Here is a 15,998-nt window from a genome sequence, read left to right on the forward strand (position 1 = left end):
TCACGTGTGTCCCCAAAAAAAGTGCAGGCTGATTGCTGATAAAGCGGTGATGGGCGTGCATCATTCACTTGCGTTCATTTAGGGAACTAAGACGGACTAGCTACAGCATCCGAAAGCGGTAAAGGTGAGGCAACAATCTCTATTTCCTTTAATTCTTTTTTGCATCCTGAACCACAGCTATTCTATATCAATGTGAACATTTAAAACAGCCAGAAAGATCGACTATGCTTGCAAAACAGCAACAACAAAAATAGGGCGAACTGAGCAACCTTGATTTCTCTTATATGACTTTACGTAAAAGTGGAATTATGTAGAAAATGTATATCTAATTTCCTTAAGGTGTGGCGCCATGTTAATTTTTTTCCTGCAGAAAACTTCAAAAACGGAATTCCTTTCGAAGGGTGCATTTCTAAATAATCTTAACGAGTTCAGTCTTGCCCGCTTTTGAGCTGCAACGTTGCCTTCTATGGAGTGTCTGATTGTTTTTATGTTCTCAGATTGCCTACTCCGATTACCCAATCGTATTACATCAACTATTTAGCACTAAACTGTTAGGCCTATATGAAATGACCTCTTATTTAAACATTTTAAAGCGGAACACACTCAAAACACTGTCACTGAGTGTTTGATGCATGTATTGATTTATAAGTGTTTGGTTGTTTTGTGTCATCTCCAGGTTCCACTGTGCCGTTTATTTCAAGGTGACGAAAGATGATGTGCTATACTGTTCTTGCCACATTTGGTCTGTTGGGTAAAGTAGCATTTCTCCATCTGCTCAGATTCTGCTTATTTGCTATTTTTTTTTTATAGCTCAGATGCCACATCACTATCTGCTACATTTTAACCAAGATAAAAAATAGTTCTAAGTTAATGTTATCATTTTCCAGGCATTGCTACTGCCCAGACTTCACTTGTAATTACATCCTGCTTGACCAAGGAGCAAAACCTTCAAATGATCTGCAAGTTTACTCCAGCTCCAACTCCAGACCCCAAGATCAGTGTTTGCAACTTTACGTCAGAGGGGAAATTGGTGGCCTCCTCCAATGCCGGTATGGACGCAGAGAGCACCTTCAAGGGGCGAACCAAAATCGCTTTTGAACCGAACATGTGTCGTCTGAATCTAACTGGTTTCTCAAGTGACAAACCCCAAGACTTCACCTGCAACATCAAACAGACTGAAAAGCAAGCGACAACGTTGACATCAACTGTGGATAAACGTAAGGCAAAATAACAAGTTTTTCACTGTTGATATTTCTAAAGACAGGCGTTTTTTTTTTTTTTTTTAATTCAAACTATGACTAGATTTCCCTGGTAGTGGAAAAATGTAATGCACCATGTCATTTGTATTTATATATTTTTTTTTTTCACAGGTAACCTAGCCTATTGTTCCGCTTATTGTACCCTGCAGCACAGTGCAGTAGTGTTCCTGCTAGTTTTCATCACCTCCCCACTAATGTTAGAGCTTCTGTGAGCTGTGACATTGAATGGATCTTGTGGTACACCACTACCCCAAAACAAAATTATCATATTTATAGCTTGTACTCCTGTTTAACAAGAAAGGTTAATTTTTTTTTTTGGTTCTATTGGGGCTTTCTACACTCAGACCTGGGTTAATGCTGTTGTTCAAAACACTGTTGTGTGATGCATGTCAAAAATACCTTAAATATCATGTTAAAGTATCATGTGTTAATTTGGTTTTGTTGTGAATTAAATTGTTTGGTGATGTTGCAATTATTTTAAGAATTATGAAATATATGGAATAAAAATATTACAAATGTAGTCAGATGGGGCCAATATATTAATAAAGGAGATGCTATTGTCAAAGTAAAAAATGTCAAAGTCTGCTTTATTGTCAATTCTGCCACATGTACAGTACATACAAATAGAGGATTGAAATTGCGTTCCTCTCAGTCCCATGGTACATACAAATAACACTTCACAGAATAAAAAATATTTATATATAAAAAAAAAATGAATATAGATTATTATATATATGTAAAATACAACTATTACAAGCAGGGATATTAAATAAAAAAAGATGGGTAATGGCAGATAGTGCAAACCAGTGAAATATAAAACAGCGTAGCTGTAAGGTACGTTCTATCTGTGTTCTTGTAAACCGCATTACAAACGTAACAGTAACTATAAAGTAATTTAATAAGAAAGTTTGCTTACACCAGCTGTGATTGGTGTCATTATAGTGTATTTGGCTCCCTCTCGTGACCAACGCCAATAATGTCTGCGCAAACGCTAGACGTTAAAAATACCGCGCATGCGCGGAGAAGATGCGTAACGTTTGTGTTTGTTGTTGCAGATAAACAGGTACGTCTTCAGCCATAAGTCTTCGTTTTATTATATACTTTTTAATAATTATTTTTAGGATGTTGTAATACGACTTGCGGATATTATATATATTTTCCGTGTTATTGTTCATCGCAAGCTTTTTGGACTATGTTTAATGTATTTCTGTTAGCATAGCATAAATGCTAAAGTTATTGTTTGCTTTTGGCCAAAAAACTGCTTTTTGTTTTAATCTATATTAGTGATTCTGGTGTAATAATGTCACGGTGACAATAAAAATGTCTGATACAAAACGCCGTCGTTTTTTAACCAATAACGTTAACGTTACATCGGTTCGGTATAGAACCGATGTAACACACGGTATATACACAACATTATGATATCTCGCCAGCAATATAATGTTTAAAAAAGAGAAAACGCGTGTGTCTCCACAGATCCTACACTCATCGCTTGTTGTTTCGGTCCACTGATAACTTGTTGTTGCCTCCTTTTCCATTGCATGATTTCTTTCGTTTGCGCGGACCTCAAAGGTGAAACCCAACACACGAGGATGAAGTGAGTTTTCATTTCAGTATGAGTCTGGATAAAAATATCATGTTCATTATGCTGTTCAAAGTTGTAAAGCTCATTGTTGATGTTGCATTTCTGAAAATGCAGAACAGTTTTGTAAACGTTTACAGTTGATAATTTATCGATTTCCATTTTACAGAGAACAGAGAAGTCCTGATCCTAATGGGGATTCTCCCATACTGCAGGAGGGTGAGGTCTTTGAACTATCTATTGTTTGAGGACCTGTGTTGCGAGCGAAGTTTATATATATATAAGCTTTATAGCAATGAACAGGAACAGTAAAGCTAGTATAAATCAAACCACCTCCTACACGATATACCTCCTTCAGACTACATCTAAGATGCGTGATCATTAAACAGCAATAGTCAATTTAATTTTGAGCATGACACACTAAATTATATCCAGTTGTTTTAGGACTTGTTGGACCTGTTAGACTAGGTCACAGAACAATAACCTCTTACTTCCGCTTTACCAGGTGGTGTTGCAACAGCAGATGACCCAATGGCTATCGCAACCATTCAGACAGGAGCCACATTCTCAGCAGATCAGCAAATCAAGTATCTGTTCAAAACAGAAGGAACAGGAGGGCAGGCAAGTTCATCTTAGCCATAGACTTGTCAGTCTTTTTCAGTTAGTGTACGTTGTATTGTAAATACAGATATGATTGGAACATAATGATTAAGGCCATTCCCTTCATGCTTCAGGTAACATACCGGGTGATTCATTTGGCTGATGGACAGGTTGAAGAACAGGCAGATGGGGCCGCGGCAGTCAGTGTGGTCACTGGGTTTCCCACAGCAACACACTCTATAACCCAACCTGTAACCCAGGTTGGACTGCTATTTTGTCTAACATGCTCAAAAGAATTGTAGTGTTCTATGGTTTAATGATGCTGAAAAGGTTTTTATAAGGAAGATGACGTGTCCTCATGTGCTTACCGGCTGTAATCTTTCAGTCTGATAGTCTGGAAGGAGAGGCATCTGAAACTCAGTACTACTATCCCGCTACCATAGCTGATGCAGCTGCTGGAACCATGGTAACCAATGTCCATACAGCAGATTCGATAATTTCTCAACCCACCCCTACAGGTAATACAAAAATCTATTATCCACCATTGCGTCATATGTAACCCAATTGTGTGTATGTGTGTGTATTACCTTTTAGGTAATATCTAATGAAACAGATGGTCAACCATGTCAGAGGTATATTGTATTAATGCTTTTCTCTCTTTTCCTGCCAGGTCAACTTTATGTAATGATGTCACCTCAGGATGTTCTAGCCACAACTCAACAGAGGTTCATGCTTTATATCACATCCACATATACAAAACAAAATGTCTGATTATAGTAATCTTTTTGTTTTCAACAAATCTTTTATTATTGCTGATGTCACAGTAAGCCAGGAACGCAGCGCACATCCAGGGATGACAAGCGGAGGGCCCAACACAATGAAGGTTATTTCTTTTATTAAAGATCTTTATAGTCGTAAAACACTAGATATTATCTATTTTTCTATTGTTATCTATCTTTATTATCTATTAAGTAAGGGATATCTATAGCCAGCAGGTTGTTGTTGCAAAAGAAAACCTGACAAGGTGAGCAGGTCTTGTATCACACTGAAGGGGATTATTCATCAATGACAGCTTGCAGGATCTATATTATTTAAATTCTGCCAAATGTAAATGTTTATATTATCCAGCTTGTTATAAGGCTGCGTGCCACATGAGTAAATTATTGCAAATGAAATAAACCTTTCAGGGATTTTTAGATTATCATTTTCTTAACATCTTTAAGTCAAGACACAAGGTTCTAACAAGATAAACATGGAATTTTGTTTAATAATTTGTTAAATAGAAAGTTTTATATGTTAAAGGTCCAGTTGTGACATTCAGCGGAAACTAGCAGTGAGGTTATGAATTGCAACCCACGGCTCAGTCCACCCCCCCTTTTTTCAAAAGCACTACGGCTGCTAACTCAGGACATAGATGTCATCACGCTTTTGCATTTTCGCGGAAGGAGATAACATATTTAGAGCCTGTGTACTCACGGTGACCTGAGTACAATTCTTATCTCAAGAGTCTTTTGCTGATTCCACTCTTTGTCTCTGCCCAAAACTTTCTTTAGCTCTCTACTTCCCTGTCCAAATAAAGGCATAAAATCCCCCTAAAATATAACAAATATTATGTATTCTTTCTGTGAAGAAAGAACTTACAATATATTCTTTATTGCAAGAAACAACACAGTAAACCTGTATATAACACATCTGCACATTCATTTAAACAATTATATGTTGTTTTTGTCTATTTTTTTTCACTTTTGAATATAGTGCATTATTGTTCTTATTTCATTTAAAATGTTCTATCTTAATGTATATTTCATCTCTTTCATCTATGTTTGCACCATGTATACACTTTCTTCTGCAATATGCTCCTGTCCTCAACTCAAATTCCTTGTGTGTGGTTAAACATACTTGGACATAAAGCTCCTTATGATTCTAAAATAAGGTGTGACATTGTTTTTCAGTGGAACGCAGACGCAGAGACAAGATTAACAATTGGATTGTCCAGCTTTCCAAAACCATTCCAGATTGCAATATAGACGCGACCAAAAATGGTCAAGTAAGTCTACAAGTAAGAGTACAACCATTTCAATTACATTTACATTTTACATTTACATTTTAGTCATTTAGCACAGGGGTTCCCAAACTTTTCAGCCTGCAACCCCCAAAATACCAGTGCCAGTGACTCGAGACCCCCAATATCATCGGAGGTGGTTAAAGAATACAAACGTTGCTTGCAAATGCACACATGCACCTATTCTACCCAAACGCGCATGATGAAAAGACAAAAGGGAACGTCTAAACAATATTATTCTATAGTTATTTACTCAGTACTTTACTTGCTGTTATACACAAAGTATTATCAATTACTACAGCTGGTCGAATTTCATCAAACTGATTCGAATGCTTTAGATGGACTTGATGTACCTAACCTAATGCGGTTGTTGCTAATGTCGTTAATGTGACATTAAATTGCCTTTGAGGAAATTCTAGCTGATGGCATATTTAGTTGCTTGGTTTTATTTTTAACCTAACTAATATCTGTATATTTTGTTAAACTTATTGATTACATACACTATTTCTAATAATACAATTTCGGGAAATTACCTTGCGACTCTGCCCTCGTGGCTTGCGACACTTTTATCCTAAGCAACTTACAGAGAGTTCAGGGAGCAATTAAGCGAATTAGGAACATTGTTCCAACAGGAAGGGAAGGAGTGCAGGAGAATGAACGGGAAAACAATTCTACCCTTTTGAGAAGGCAATACAAGATGCCGCTCGTTTGCTGAATACGGGGTTCTTGATTGGGTGTTGGTATTTTATTCAATACATCGACCAGATATACAGCAGTGGTAATATAGTGATCATATATTTAAAAAAAAAACATTCCAGGAATGTTATGCAGCGTATTCTTTGTGGAATACCACACTGTTTGTCCTTCAATTGGTGAGACTTTACAATGACGTTCAGGCTTTGAAAAAGTTTAAAATAACGTACCCTGAGCAATGATTGGGTATAGATCCGATCTATGCGAATCGATAGACTTTGAATAATATCAATAAAAATTTGGAATCCCTCATTCAGATTCTTTTCTGCTCCTACATATAAAGAGTAAAGGTGGGATCTTGTCCAAGGCATGCGACTATATCCAAGAGCTACGCCAGAGCAGTTCACGACTGGAAGAGGAGATTAATTCTTTGGCTAGACTGAGGATGGACAATCAGCTTCTTAAGCAAGAGGTATTACACACAGCGTTCTGAACATCATTTATAATATCTACATTAGTTGTATTTCTATTTTATTTTAATGAAGTAACATTGCCGTGCTATTATTTTTATGTTTATTTGGTAATATAAATGCATCTAAATAAACTGGTCTTTCTCATAAAGCCCTATTCCTTTTACATAGGTTGAAGAGTGGAAATCAAAAAACCAGATGATCAGAAACCAGTTAGGACAGCATGGCATCGTGGGGGCAACAATGGACTCTTAGTGATTCTATGAACTGCAGATCACATTTCCGATCACATTTTTCAAGATTAATCATTCAGTATGATTTTGGACATTCACAGCCTCTTATTTTACAACAGACACTTAAAGACTTGTATGCCTCAGAAATAGGTGGTAAATCATGTCTAGTTCATGGCCTTGGTTTCTCCTTTGCCTTTTCATTGTTTGAACTCACATTTGATTGTTTTATTTTTTCAGGCTGATCTGGTATTTTTACTAAACTAAAGTTGTGAAAAATTGTTTGATCTGTACATGTTTTGATCCATGTCCATAGAATGACTTTCCTTTTGTAGGACTGCTGTAGAATCATATAGTGTAGCAGTCTGTTTCAATTATGACATTTCTAAAAAATGCAGGTTTACATTTGAATGATCTTCATTGATTTCTGGTTTGATATCTGTAATAAAGCATTTACTAAACAATGATTAGACTACCCCTGTTGTACAATAATTTGTGGTTAAAAAAAAATACAGTGTCAGTACATTCAGTAAATCTTATTTTCTTACTTTTTAAATGAAAACAAAAGGCATTTTACTTTTACTGCTAATAACTCAAAATATCCTACTGAACCTGCACATGAAACTGGACCATGATGATATATATACTAGTACTTTAGTTTCCCCCTTATAAATCTTATAAATGTAATTGAATCGACTCCTTTGTTTTTAACATTCTTAGAATAGAATAAGTTAAGTGCAAACGTAAATTAAATGTACACAAGTAAAAAAAACACTTTTCTAATCGTGACATATGGTGTTGTGGGGTACTGACATACTGATTTTTTTGATGCAACTTTTTAATGAGAAAATTACTTCAACTAGTATGTATACAGGGGCACGTTTTAAAAAGGAGGTTTAGTGAAAACTCTAAGTGTATTAACCCTGAAATGATGGAAACTCTGGGTTTTCCGTTTCAGAATGCAAGGTATGTCAATCCCGAGAAAGTCGGGTAACTCAAGCCTGTTTCTAAAAGAGAGGTACACTCAGAGTCAGAAAACGTAGTAACTTACTCTGTGAACCTAACTCGGGGTGCGTTTCCCAAAAGCCTCGTTAGCCAACTATGGGTGCAAATCACAAGTGAATAGGACATCCTTTAGTTTGTCAAGGAAATAGAACCTTGTTTATTTATAAAAGAGCGCATGCGCCCAGTAGCGCCTGATCTGCATGCGCTAGGACCCTGGGGAAACCCTGGTCGGAATGATGTAGAGGGACACTTTGAATGAATTAAATTGAATGGAATTAAACAAAAGATAACAAAGATAGCATAACAAAAGTAGTTCTTAAATGAAATGTATGTTTTACAGCAAGAATTAGACATTTATTAAATCTGAACGTATTTATTAGTATACGTCATTACCAGACGTGGACAGAAACGAAATACATTTACTTGAGTACTGTAGTTAAGTACACTTCCTGAGTATCTGTACTGAGTTTTTTTTTCACATTTACTTGAGTACTGTAGTTAAGTACACTTCCTGAGTATCTGTACTGAGTTTTTTTTTTCTGAGTACTTGTACTTCATCCACTACATTTGAAAGAGAAATATCATACATTTTACTCCACTACATTTATAAAACGTCCAAAAGTAGAAAATGGTTTCAATGCAGCGGGTTTTCCTGTGTGCTCAATGTATCTGGCTTGCGATCTGCCAGGACCTTTTACTGTTGCCAAGTATTTCAATTTTTATAAGCTTGCGGTTTTCCGGCTAGCTTTGAATGGCCATTTGGCAGATTTGTTTACGCATATCTGGCAACTCTGGGATCTTCCCCGCTAAACTAGTGTGAACATAGGCGCCGCTACACTGTTGATAGCGGTCTAAAAAGGCAAATAGAACAATAAAAGACGAAAAAGGCACATGTGAAAGTGTGGTATTATCATCTTTTGGTTTCGATTAGTCAAAGATCGAAAATACATTGTTATAAAAACGATCGGCATAACGGCTAAACGGTAAGCATCACATACACCTGAGCTTCGCCTGTAAGTGATGGGTTCTATTGGTGGGATGGTAAATCCTGTTGGAATTAAACCCGAAACACACTACTATTTAAAAATTACTATGGAAAGTCAATGGGGGAAAATTTAGAAGTGAACTACTCCTTTAATACAACTGATGTGAGCTACTCAGTGTATTCAGTAGGTTGCTTCAGAGGTATAAGGCACAGGACAATAAAACAATGCACAACTGACATAAAGGAAATTTACTTTTAATCTGTCTTTACAACTTTTACTTGTAGTGGAGTAATATTTGCCAAGTAGTATCTGTACTTTCACTCAAGTAAGGAAGTTGTGCACTTCGTCCTGTTCATTTTTCCACATGTGAGGCGTCATCAACTAGATTGCTGAACCAACTTGGTACAAACAATTGATCTCCCACAGAGTTACTACGTTTTCGGGAAACATCCGTAACGTACATCCGTAAATATGTTTTATTAGAATCGCTAATAAAACATATTAGTTTTTATACAAATCAAGATATTTTATAAATAAAAATATTTTTCAATGCTGACGCATATCATTTTTACATTGTTTTTTAATGGGTATTTAAAAAAAGGGACAAAATATTTTTTTAGGTAGTGTATTCTATCCCACGTTCATTACATTTATCCAAACCATTACAAATTGTAATTTGTTTAATGTCTTTTGATGTTAAGTGCAATTTTCAATAAAGAGTTTATTAAAAATATTTCCCGTATGGAACGAGTTGTGTCAAACTACATTTTTTTTATAAACTGCCGTAAATTGATTCGGCCGGAAGTAGACGCACTTTCGCGCACGCGGTGAACACATCGTGTTTACGGGACGGATCGTCGCTACCCGATCCGTCCCGGTGTTACAAAATTTTCTGTTACCCGTGATATTTTGTGACCCTAGTAGGCGCTGTTGTCCCTATCGACAGTTCTCTACGCAAAGAGCGTAAATTCGGGCGAGGATGCGCTTTGTGCTCGTGCGCAGCTTTTTAATCTTGGGCAATAACGCGCTTTGTTCTCGTGCACGTTACTGTGAGCGGGCTTTTCAGAAAGTCTGTTTGAGAGTGCTCACGTGACGTGGGTAGCTGAACACGCCGATTGAACTGTACAAAGCAGGTTCATTTAATTCGTTTGGAATTATTGTGATTTCCATGGTAATTGTTTTATAGCCAATATGTAGGTGTGTGTATGTGTAGATGTAGATATATATACACACACATATATATATATATTCACTTTTATCCTAATAATAGAACAGCAATCACGACAATTCTAAACATTGTCCATTTAAGAAACATGAACATAAATGAGCTTCGTGTTATACATACATGCATTATAGGCTATAAAATGTACATAAGAACATAATATTATAAAATTATATGTTTATAATGTACAAAGTAACCTTTTAGTCCTACAGCAGATCACCATATATCACGATGCACAGTAACGGGCCTAAAATATTCCGTTACCTTCCTCTGTTTTACACAGAATAGCCTTATTGTTCTTCATATTCACTCTTTAGACATCTAATGTCTTCTGTGTCTTATCCTGAAAAGCATTTAGCTGTGATGAGAACAGTGACTGTGGTACAGCAGGTCACCATATATCACGATGCACAGTAACGGGCCTAAAATAATCCGTTACCTTCCTCTGTTTTACACAGAATAGCCTTATTGTTCTTCATATTCACTCTTTAGACATCTAATGTCTTCTGTGTCTTATCCTGAAAAGCATTTAGCTGTGATGAGAACAGTGACTGTGGTACAGCAGGTCACCATATATCACGATGCACAGTAACGGGCCTAAAATATTCCGTTACCTTCCTCTGTTTTACACAGAATAGCCTTATTGTTCTTCATATTCACTCTTTAGACATCTAATGTCTTCTGTGTCTTATCCTGAAAAGCATTTAGCTGTGATGAGAACAGTGACTGTGGTACAGCAGGTCACCATATATCACGATGCACAGTAACGGGCCTAAAATAATCCGTTACCTTCCTCTGTTTTACACAGAATAGCCTTATTGTTCTTCATATTCACTCTTTAGACATCTTATGCCTTCTTGGTCTTATCCTGAAAAGCATTTAGCTGTGATGAGAACAGTGACTGCGGTACAGCAGGTCACCATATATCACGATGCACAGTAACGGGCCTAAAATAATCCGTTACCTTCCTCTGTTTTACACAGAATAGCCTTATTGTTCTTCATATTCACTCTTTAGACATCTAATGTCTTCTGTGTCTTATCCTGAAAAGCATTTAGCTGTGATGAGAACAGTGACTGTGGTACAGCAGGTCACCATATATCACGATGCACTTTAACGGGCCTAAAATAATCCGTTACCTTCCTCTGTTTTACACAGAATAGCCTTATTGTTCTTCATATTCACTCTTTAGACATCTAATGTCTTCTGTGTCTTATCCTGAAAAGCATTTAGCTGTGATGAGAACAGTGACTGTGGTACAGCAGGTCACCATATATCACGATGCACTTTAACGGGCCTAAAATAATCCGTTACCTTCCTCTGTTTTACACAGAATAGCCTTATTGTTCTTCATATTCACTCTTTAGACATCTAATGTCTTCTGTGTCTTATCCTGAAAAGCATTTAGCTGTGATGAGAACAGTGACTGTGGTACAGCAGGTCACCATATATCACGATGCACAGTAACGGGCCTAAAATATTCCGTTACCTTCCTCTGTTTTACACAGAATAGCCTTATTGTTCTTCATATTCACTCTTTAGACATCTAATGTCTTCTGTGTCTTATCCTGAAAAGCATTTAGCTGTGATGAGAACAGTGACTGTGGTACAGCAGGTCACCATATATCACGATGCACTTTAACGGGCCTAAAATAATCCGTTACCTTCCTCTGTTTTACACAGAATAGCCTTATTGTTCTTCATATTCACTCTTTAGACATCTAATGTCTTCTGTGTCTTATCCTGAAAAGCATTTAGCTGTGATGAGAACAGTGACTGTGGTGCAGCAGGTCACCATATTTCACGATGCACTTTAACGGGCCTAAAATAATCCGTTACCTTCCCCTGTTTTACACAGAATAACCTTATTGTTCTTCATATTCACTCTTTTGACTGAGAGACCATTTAAAGGCTCAGGAAACCTTTGCAGGTGTTTTAAGGTAATTTGCTGATTTCTGAAGACACTGGTTTTCATCATCTATTAGCCATTATTATCACATTTTTAAAAATGAATCAGAGATTGGCCATTTGGGATTTCATTTGAAAATAAAGGTTGTTTTGAATGTGTTAACTTTTTGGAATTTATTAAACTTTCTCATATATTATTATGTTTTATTATAATTATTATTATTATCTCATTATTAGTATGCAGAGAAAATTCTTGCTGGAGAGCCTCTTCAATTTTCAAATGACCCCTCTGCGGCTGAAAAATACAGAAAACAGGTGGCGTTGACACTCCTAAACGAGACAGGTATTATTTGTTTATTTCTGTCATTTTCACGATATCGTATATTATTTCAATGATTAACAGATGAAACCCATTCCTAAGTTGTATTGTTTTATTGGTGACCAGATGACCTCAGTGAGCTTTGCCACTATTGTGGGGAGAAGGATGCAGGGCAAGGAAGGACAACTGCCAAAAAAAAAGAAAATGCTTGGGTAAAAATTGTATTAAGTATACATCTGTCATGATAGTATGCTATATTGTATTTCAGTTATTTATCTTAGAAATGTTGTTGCATTACTATTACTTCTGTTCCTACAGGTCCAGTGTGACGTGTGTGACCGATGGTTCCACATACAGTGCGCTAAAATGGTGGACCCCAGGAAGTACTTCAGCTGTGCTGCATGCCAGTTTGTGCCTCCAGATTAAAATTCTACTGCATTTTCTTTTGCAAACATGCAAAAAAGTAATAAAGTAATGTGCAAGACTTGCGCTTAATTGATGTGGTTACTGTGATTGTGTAGGTTTATGTACTTATTTTAAGGTACATGATAATCAAATGCTTCTGAAATGCCACCATAATATATATTTTTTTAATAATTATTTTGCTGTTTTGAAAAATAAAGTTTAATAAAATACACTTAAATATACTTAAAGTCAAAGTCCAAGTTACAAGTTACGTGCATCGTGATATATGGTGACCTGCTGCACCACAGTCACTGTTCTCATCACAGCTAAATGCTTTTCAGGATAAGACACAGAAGACATTAGATGTCTAAAGAGTGAATATGAAGAACAATAAGGCTATTCTGTGTAAAACAGAGGAAGGTAACGGATTATTTTAGGCCCGTTAAAGTGCATCGTGATATATGGTGACCTGCTGTACCACAGTCACTGTTCTCATCACAGCTAAATGCTTTTCAGGATAAGACACAGAAGACATTAGATGTCTAAAGAGTGAATATGAAGAACAATAAGGCTATTCTGTGTAAAACAGAGGAAGGTAACGGAATATTTTAGGCCCGTTAAAGTGCATCGTGATATATGGTGACCTGCTGTACCACAGTCACTGTTCTCATCACAGCTAAATGCTTTTCAGGATAAGACACAGAAGACATTAGATGTCTAAAGAGTGAATATGAAGAACAATAAGGCTATTCTGTGTAAAACAGAGGAAGGTAACGGATTATTTTAGGCCCGTTACTGTGCATCGTGATATATGGTGACCTGCTGTACCGCAGTCACTGTTCTCATCACAGCTAAATGCTTTTCAGGATAAGACCAAGAAGGCATAAGATGTCTAAAGAGTGAATATGAAGAACAATAAGGCTATTCTGTGTAAAACAGAGGAAGGTAACGGAATATTTTAGGCCCGTTACTGTGCATCGTGATATATGGTGACCTGCTGTACCACAGTCACTGTTCTCATCACAGCTAAATGCTTTTCAGGATAAGACACAGAAGACATTAGATGTCTAAAGAGTGAATATGAAGAACAATAAGGCTATTCTGTGTAAAACAGAGGAAGGTAACGGATTATTTTAGGCCCGTTAAAGTGCATCGTGATATATGGTGACCTGCTGTACCGCAGTCACTGTTCTCATCACAGCTAAATGCTTTTCAGGATAAGACCAAGAAGGCATAAGATGTCTAAAGAGTGAATATGAAGAACAATAAGGCTATTCTGTGTAAAACAGAGGAAGGTAACGGATTATTTTAGGCCCGTTACTGTGCATCGTGATATATGGTGACCTGCTGCACCACAGTCACTGTTCTCATCACAGCTAAATGCTTTTCAGGATAAGACACAGAAGACATTAGATGTCTAAAGAGTGAATATGAAGAACAATAAGGCTATTCTGTGTAAAACAGAGGAAGGTAACGGAATATTTTAGGCCCGTTACTGTGCATCGTGATATATGGTGACCTGCTGTACCACAGTCACTGTTCTCATCACAGCTAAATGCTTTTCAGGATAAGACACAGAAGACATTAGATGTCTAAAGAGTGAATATGAAGAACAATAAGGCTATTCTGTGTAAAACAGAGGAAGGTAACGGAATATTTTAGGCCCGTTACTGTGCATCGTGATATATGGTGATCTGCTGTAGGACTAAAAGGTTACTTTGTACATTATAAACATATAATTTTATAATATTATGTTCTTATGTACATTTTATAGCCTATAATGCATGTATGTATAACACGAAGCTCATTTATGTTCATGTTTCTTAAATGGACAATGTTTAGAATTGTCGTGATTGCTGTTCTATTATTAGGATAAAAGTGAATATATATATATATGTGTGTGTATATATATCTACATCTACACATACACACACCTACATATTGGCTATAAAACAATTACCATGGAAATCACAATAATTCCAAACGAATTAAATGAACCTGCTTTGTACAGTTCAATCGGCGTGTTCAGCTACCCACGTCACGTGAGCACTCTCAAACAGACTTTCTGAAAAGCCCGCTCACAGTAACGTGCACGAGAACAAAGCGCGTTATTGCCCAAGATTAAAAAGCTGCGCACGAGCACAAAGCGCATCCTCGCCCGAATTTACGCTCTTTGCGTAGAGAACTGTCGATAGGGACAACAGCGCCTACTAGGGTCACAAAATATCACGGGTAACAGAAAATTTTGTAACACCTGTATGGAACGAGTTAAAACTGCCGGAAGTAGACGCACTTTCGAGCATGCGCGGAACAAATCGTGTTTCCGGGACGGATCGGGTAGCGACATGCATCAAACATATTTTGCTCCCAACCATTAAAAAGGAAAAGAAGATCATCAATATGGCTGACAACGGCCGATGTCATGAGGTATCGAGTCCCCCCTCGAATTCGGCCCCCTTTAGGACACTGAGCGATTCTATTGGCTGAAAGAACGTCTGTTTGGGTACTCTTTTAGCACCTGACTGCAATTCTTACAAAATAACATTACGATACATGTCACTAGAACTTTGCTAAAATTACCATCTTTTACATTATGTGCTTGCTATGCTAGTATGTATATGAGGCTGTAGGTAGTGAAATCAACCAAATCTACCTATTGAAATTGAGTACCAACTCATTGAGTATGCGATTTTGGCCGTTGCCATGAGGTATCCGAGTTCCCCCTCGAATTCATCCCCCTTTAGGACCTCGGCTGGTACAAAATTCTCATTTTTCTGAATGTTCGGTAAGTCCTGGGCCTAGCTAGGACTCGATACCTCATGACAGAGATGGGCACTCGAGTTAGTTACTCGGACTCGTGAATATAAAATATAGTACAATTTTATGGTGACTTAAATCAACCGTAATATTTTCTGATAAAGGGTGACTGGCGTCATTTTGCGTCTTAGCGACTTTTTAACATCATATGTTTTCTTTACATAAAACAACTTTGTAAATAGGATTTTTGAATAGACTTTTTTATTTAAGGCATGAAATGACTTGAGACTTTACTCGGACTCTAGCTGACAGACTCCATACTTGACTCGGACTCTTGTGATAAAGACTCCAGACTTGACTATACTCTAGCGATAAATACTCCAGACTTGACTCGGACTCTAGCTGGAAGACTTCAGACCTGACTCAGGCCCTGTCCCAAATGTAACACTTCATGTGGACTTGCGGTCTCGTGGACTTAAATTGCGCGTGTTCGCCGAGTC

The 15,998-nt window shown here is 37.1% G+C and overlaps 2 protein-coding genes and 1 long non-coding RNA gene across 5 annotated transcripts; all 3 read left to right on the forward strand.

Annotated features, from left to right (window-relative positions):
* The first annotated feature begins 42 nt into the window (after positions 1-42).
* thy1 (Thy-1 cell surface antigen) lies at positions 43-1,834 on the forward strand. The gene is made up of 4 exons (XM_056745857.1): positions 43-124; positions 677-751; positions 888-1,217; positions 1,371-1,834. Exons 2-4 carry the CDS (start codon positions 712-714, stop codon positions 1,469-1,471), a joined length of 471 nt encoding a protein of 156 aa, XP_056601835.1. The 5' UTR covers positions 43-124; positions 677-711; the 3' UTR covers positions 1,472-1,834.
* Positions 1,835-2,273: 439 nt separating this feature from the next.
* On the forward strand, positions 2,274-7,363 carry usf1l (upstream transcription factor 1, like). 2 transcript variants are annotated; one of them, XM_056745853.1, is made up of 11 exons: positions 2,274-2,322; positions 2,736-2,856; positions 3,011-3,060; positions 3,347-3,462; positions 3,576-3,701; positions 3,827-3,959; positions 4,112-4,166; positions 4,266-4,324; positions 5,394-5,488; positions 6,540-6,668; positions 6,838-7,363. In XM_056745853.1, exons 2-11 carry the CDS (start codon positions 2,801-2,803, stop codon positions 6,919-6,921), a joined length of 903 nt encoding a protein of 300 aa, XP_056601831.1. In that variant the 5' UTR covers positions 2,274-2,322; positions 2,736-2,800; the 3' UTR covers positions 6,922-7,363. The 2 variants fall into 2 exon arrangements, with proteins under 2 accessions (XP_056601831.1, XP_056601830.1); XM_056745852.1 differs by having other exon boundaries at positions 2,276-2,322; positions 5,394-5,500.
* A 1,353-nt stretch (positions 7,364-8,716) lies between these two features.
* LOC130420013 (uncharacterized) lies at positions 8,717-12,831 on the forward strand. Of its 2 annotated transcripts, none has more exons than XR_008906568.1 (4): positions 8,717-8,884; positions 12,255-12,360; positions 12,463-12,548; positions 12,655-12,831. It is a non-coding gene; the product is annotated as an uncharacterized LOC130420013 (long non-coding RNA). The 2 variants fall into 2 exon arrangements; XR_008906569.1 differs by lacking the exon at positions 8,717-8,884 and adding an exon at positions 11,967-12,049.
* The last annotated feature ends 3,167 nt before the right edge of the window (positions 12,832-15,998 follow it).

The sequence above is a fragment of the Triplophysa dalaica genome, chromosome 4 (genome assembly GCF_015846415.1).
Source record: "Triplophysa dalaica isolate WHDGS20190420 chromosome 4, ASM1584641v1, whole genome shotgun sequence".
Lineage (NCBI taxonomy): Eukaryota > Metazoa > Chordata > Actinopteri > Cypriniformes > Nemacheilidae > Triplophysa > Triplophysa dalaica.

Bases quoted from the DNA above. Each gene is read 5' to 3' on its own strand.
- thy1 (XM_056745857.1), top strand. From the start codon at position 712: ATGATGTGCTATACTGTTCTTGCCACATTTGGTCTGTTGG. The intron at 752-887 runs GTAAAGTAGCAT...ATCATTTTCCAG, and splicing joins TGCCACATTTGGTCTGTTGG to GCATTGCTACTGCCCAGACT. The intron at 1,218-1,370 runs GTAAGGCAAAAT...TTTTTTTCACAG, and splicing joins GACATCAACTGTGGATAAAC to GTAACCTAGCCTATTGTTCC.
- usf1l (XM_056745852.1), top strand. From the start codon at position 2,801: ATGATTTCTTTCGTTTGCGCGGACCTCAAAGGTGAAACCCAACACACG. The intron at 2,857-3,010 runs GTGAGTTTTCAT...TCCATTTTACAG, and splicing joins ACCCAACACACGAGGATGAA to AGAACAGAGAAGTCCTGATC. The intron at 3,463-3,575 runs GCAAGTTCATCT...TTCATGCTTCAG, and splicing joins CAGAAGGAACAGGAGGGCAG to GTAACATACCGGGTGATTCA.